Source organism: Spinacia oleracea, chromosome 6 (genome assembly GCF_020520425.1).
Source record: "Spinacia oleracea cultivar Varoflay chromosome 6, BTI_SOV_V1, whole genome shotgun sequence".
Classification (NCBI taxonomy): Eukaryota; Viridiplantae; Streptophyta; class Magnoliopsida; order Caryophyllales; family Amaranthaceae; genus Spinacia; species Spinacia oleracea.
The window spans coordinates 105,172,838-105,178,394 of NC_079492.1; the positions used below are offsets into that span (position 1 = coordinate 105,172,838).

A 5,557-nucleotide genomic window follows, 5' to 3' on the forward strand; every position below is an offset into this window, starting at 1 on the left:
TATTTGACCGCACAATTCTGCATCTTCCTTGAGTCCACCATTTCTTCACTGTTCGGGCGCACATGATCATGTTCGGTCGCACAACCCCTGTTTTTGTTCCAATCTACTTGGTTTTCCACCATTTTCCACAAGATTCACCTATAATGCACAAGATGGAAAGGAAACATAAAAATGCTATAAAAAACTATAAAAACTACGAAAACTATAAAAACTACGAAAATCGTAACAAAACTAACACGAAAACCTAAGCTAGGAGCGACATAAATGTCGCTCATCATCAACCAATGAGCAAATTCTTACTCCCTTGTCATTTATTGTTTTAATTATTTTTTCTTAATTTATCTTCATGATCTAATTAGTTATTTATTTTGAATTGTGTTTTTATGTTTACGGAATAGTTTATTGGTTAGGGTTTGGGTGAAAACTCAACCATGATTGATTTAGGGATTTCATTTCAAATTTGAGATTTTACATGATTAAATTTATTCCATGATTGAGTGTACTCAAGCTTTGTTGCAATGCATTGATCACTTGTGTGTAGCATTGAAATTGGGGTAGTCGACCTCGGAAAATCAAGGGATTGTTACTTTGTGTTGACTATTGGTTTGTTTATGTTTAACTTACGTAAGAGTGATAGAGTGTAGGATGGGAGTCCACATTTTTTCATCCTAAGAAAGGATTCGCCTCGGAGATAATTGGAGTCCATAATTCAACCAACATTTCATTCATGTAGTGTTTATGAATTATTGTCCCTAGTTTTAGTCCTCTTATGCTTGTATCATGATCGTTTGGCCTTTGATCCCCATTCCCTAACTCGTATATCATTGGTATTGGTTTAATTAGTTTTAGTTGGTTATTTGACTATCCAACTCGTTTCGGACGTAACTTGCCGATTAATTAGCATTAACTAGTGTACCTTAGTCCTTGTGGATTTCGACCCTTATTTATCGCTTTACTTGTGGTTATTGTTTAGTTTAGGTTTTTGTTTGATTAGGAGAGACTAGTAACGACCTAGTTTTTCCTCAATCAACTACCCCCCAATGTCCGTGCAGATTATGAGAAGGAAGTGGTCCATCAAAATGATGACTGACAACATCAAGCGCGAGAATTTCAGGATGAAGTACAGTGTGCATAATTCTAACTACTCCAACTTCACCTCTTTGGGTCTGTGTCATCTTAAACAATTTAGTTTTCTTGTTTTTGCTCAGCTATGGCAATGCTTACTATGATTGTTTTAGGCCATCTGCATTTGCTATCCTATTGAGGTCATGGTAACCTCCTATTAATATATTTTCCTACTTTTTTTTTAAAGAAAAAGCCCGGCATAAACAACATTCTTACTAACATGCTTGCTATTAATTTAACAATTCATTCAAAACCACACTCTATTCAAGTAATTCAACCACATAGATTATACAAATCATTGAATATTAAACTTAACATATACTACGAATATGCAAATAATTTTCTGAACATGTATGTACGTTGAATAGGTAATCAAATAGGCCACCTTGTCTATAAATCACCTAAACTGAAGTTTTATCAATAAAATTATTATTATTCATGTGCACAATTAATTGCCATCAACTTTAAACTACTTTAAACCTCACTAATACATTATTTTGAAATTACTTCTTTTATTGATATGAAATTATTCCAAACAATTCATTTTAAACCCTAACTATTAAACTATTATTATTTATGCGCACAAGAAATGACACATGTCCCATCTCATTTATGCATCCACGATGCATTTTTTTTTATCAAAGTAGTAGACGGGTTGAGTTTAGGTCGGACTCATCGGATTCGGGTTGAAACGGATCAGGTTGAAACGGATTTATTTGGCTAAAGGGTCGGATCAGATTGGATTTAAAACTTAACAGATCGGATCGGGTCGAATTTTTTATGCACGGGTTCATATCGGATCGGGTTGTAAACGGGTCGGATTGTAGTCGGGTCGGGTCGGGTCGGATCGGATCGGATCGGATTGGAACATGATGGATTGTTAGCGGGTTTAGCCAGACTAAAACGAGTTCAAATTCATATCGGGTCGGACTAATAGCGGGTCAGATTCATATCGGATCGGATTAATCGGGTAGCGGACTAAAACAGGTCGGATTGAAACGGATTTAGTCGGGTTACATCGGATTTAGTTTCATATCGGTTTGGGTTATTATCGGATCGGGTTAATAGGTAGCGGGTTGGAATCCGGGTTGGGTCCATTCGGTTCAAAATTATATAATTATAATATCGATGACTTAATTATGGGATGAAAACAAAAACTAACTTTTGAAAGTATTAAGAATTTAAGATCAGTAATATAAGTTATTGAGTATATATTGTATACTCCCTCCGTATTTTTTTAAGAGATACACTTGCCTTTTCCGGCCGTATTTTTTTAAGGACATGGTCCCCATAGTACTTACTTATTAAAATATCTACCCCAACTCCACTTCTTTTATTCTTCTTAAGACCCGTGCCCAACCAAGTGTATCTCTTAAAAAAATACGGAGGGAGTATAACTTATTTTAATACTATCTATGTTCCTGAATGTTCTTTAAGCATTAGAATATGTGTCCAAAGTACGAAAAATTTGACGGTATATTCTCACTATTATATACGGAGTACATCAAAACGTTATCATGTAAGGCCTTGTTAGATTGGTCTCGATATGTAGTTCGACATAATTAATGTTTTCTTACGGGTCGTGAACGGTTCAGGTTAAACGGGTTCGGATTGAATAGGTTCGGACTAAACAGGCCATGGATTAAAACGGTTCGGATTAAACGGGTCGGATTGCAAACAGATCGGGTTGAACAGATTTTCCTCGAGCTGGAACGCATTCGGAATAAAACGGGTTTCGGATCGCTTCGGTTCGGATTAAACGGATTCAAATTGTCACAGATCGGCATGTTATCGGATTCAGATCTTAACAGGATCAATATTAACGGGTTAGGTCGGATTGAGGTTGAATATAAACAGATCGGATCGGATTTCGAATTTTAGCTCGCGGGTTCTAAACGGCTCGAATTCTAAACGTTCGGACAAACCCATCATATTTACTGGATCGGATTGAGAATTGACATCCCTAGGTGCATGAGACCATGAGTGCATCATTGAGGAACCGTTGGTTGTTGAGTACGGAGTACTTGTGCTACTTTACTCCGTATTTGGTTGGGTTTTGGTTAGACAACCTGGCCTTGGGCTTGCTTTTTCTTATCCTACGAGAAGAAAAGGAAAAAGAAAACCGTTCATGTCTATCAAATTTCTCTCTCCCTCTCCTTCTTCCTCAGCGAGATTGCCACTGAACTTCGACTCACAGTGATAAGGGGAAATCATACCGACCATCTTCTCCTTCCATGGGAACTCCATCAGCTGCCATGTACTCTACTAAATACAATAGGGGTTTCCAATTCAGTAGCAAAATCTCAGCTAGGCATTTCAACAAACACCTGGCATACCAAAGAAAACCATCCGTTTCCTTGCCGAGTAGCGCGGTAAATTTATCAAATTTCTCAGGTTTTTCTTTAAATTCAGCTAATATTAGGCGTGCTCATGTACTTCAACCGATTAACTGTGCATTTGCTGAGAACCCCACTTCAAATTTTCAGCCCCAAGTGCTGTTACAGAACTTTAGAAATTTATCGTTTGATTCAGTTAAAGGAGGATTATCTGAATTAACCCCAATTGGTGTCTGCAAGTGGGTAGGAATTGCTGCTTTTGCTATTGCAGCAGCAAAATGGGCAGTTAATTTGGTGTTGAACCCTTTTGTTTGGATGTACTTTAGTTGGACATGGTTGTTTTGGCCATGGTTTGTAGCAATTGGGCTTGGGGTTTATGGTATTTATTGTTTCCGAAAGCATTCTCGTTGTGAAGCGAGTATAGTTGAGCAACTTGCCATTGTTACTTCTGCATTCACTTGGTTGACTCTAGTTCCACCAGCATATTTCAATGGGTTTTTAGAAGGATGGCCTTATGTGTTTTTCTTTGTTTATCACTACTTCTTCTTTTTCAATGTGAGCATTCGGAAACGGCTTTATGGGGATTACAATATGAGGCCACATGATCCCAAGTGGGATGTGAGTGTTCCTAATTGGTACCAGGTTTTGTTCGGTGTTGGAGTTATGGTTGGACATTGGCTTGCAGCTTTTGAGGGTCCAGAATTGCATCTTATTCCGGGGGGATGGAGCAACATTGGGATTTGGGGTCTGATAATGGCCACGCTCTTTATGCATTATAATGCGTCATTGTACCTAGCAAAGTACTCAGAGAAGATTGTAGTGCCAACTTCAGTTGTGCAATTTGGGCCGTATAGATGGGTTCGTCATCCCATTTATGCATCCACGATGCTTTTGTTCCTCACATACTTTGTGGCACTCAGGGCTCCACTGAGTTGCCTATACACAATTGGTGTTTGTATAATGTATTACGATCAGAAAGCGAAGTTGGAGGAAGAGTTGATGGCAGACACATTCAGAGAGAGCTATCTTGAGTACATGAGCAAAGTTAGGTACAAATTCATTCCTTTTGTTTACTAGATATGACATATGTCTCAGTACTAGCTGTTGCTTGTGATATTTGATAGATGCGAATGGAAAATAAGAGTTATAGCATTTCCTCAATTATGCACTTGCTTGGATGATTGTTGTTTTGATGATTTTGTGGAACTAGTCAATCAGTCGAATCTTTTCTGTTCTTTATACTCAGCTAGGGTCGTACAATACTATCTTCCCTTTTGTTTACACTAATGTTATTGTTTGTCTGATTTGAAATGCTAAGATATTGATCTTCTTGTTATTTCATATGCCCTGTTAAGAAAATTAAGACCATGAAAGGGAAACACCTCTTAAATTGCAAGTATTCTATATTTCATCTTGGAAAGTGTCAAAGCAAACAGTCACCTAAATGTACCAGGCTACCAGTATACGCATGATGTGCTTGTAGTGTGTTGGCTACTGAGGATAATTATTCATTGTTGCTTCAAATTGCATTAGCTTGTCCATAACTCCATATAGGTCAATTTTTGTCTGATTTATCACATTTATGTGAATGTTTGCTCGGGAGTATTGGAAAAGCAGAGTTCTCTAGTCTAATGTCAATTAGCAACTTTCCTCCGGTTTTCTGATGCTATACATTACAGTTTTTTGTACTTCAACTTCTGCAGTAAGAGACAGAGTATACTTCCATATATCCTAAGATTTATATAACTAGGTAGTAGGTTCCTCGTCTTAGCTGTTAGGAAATGCTCTCATAGTCCCATGTATCCCTTTCTTTCCCCTATACTTTCTTATTCTTATTTCTCCTCGTTATATCAAGATTTAGATAGGCTTTTGGTGATTGTCTGGATTGTTCATCTCACTTCCATGTGGATCTTCCTACATCTCTTTTGCTTCTATGATTCTATCCTATTCATCAAATTACTTCTGTTTCTTCTTTTGCCCCACCCTCCTACCATAATTACCGACTTTGATTGAACTTTTATAAGACCAACAGCCTGCAATTATCAAAGACTGTTTCTTTGACCTGTTAGGTCCACTTGTAGAAACCGGATGCAAAA

At 37.6% G+C, this 5,557-nt stretch overlaps 1 protein-coding gene across 1 annotated transcript; it reads left to right on the top strand.

The window, feature by feature from the left end:
- Window positions 1-3,186: 3,186 nt before the first annotated feature.
- On the top strand, window positions 3,187-4,742 carry LOC110806001 (uncharacterized). The gene has a single exon (XM_022011635.2). The coding sequence runs from the start codon at window positions 3,360-3,362 to the stop codon at window positions 4,536-4,538; it is 1,179 nt and encodes a 392-aa protein (XP_021867327.1). The 5' UTR covers window positions 3,187-3,359; the 3' UTR covers window positions 4,539-4,742.
- Window positions 4,743-5,557: the final 815 nt, after the last annotated feature.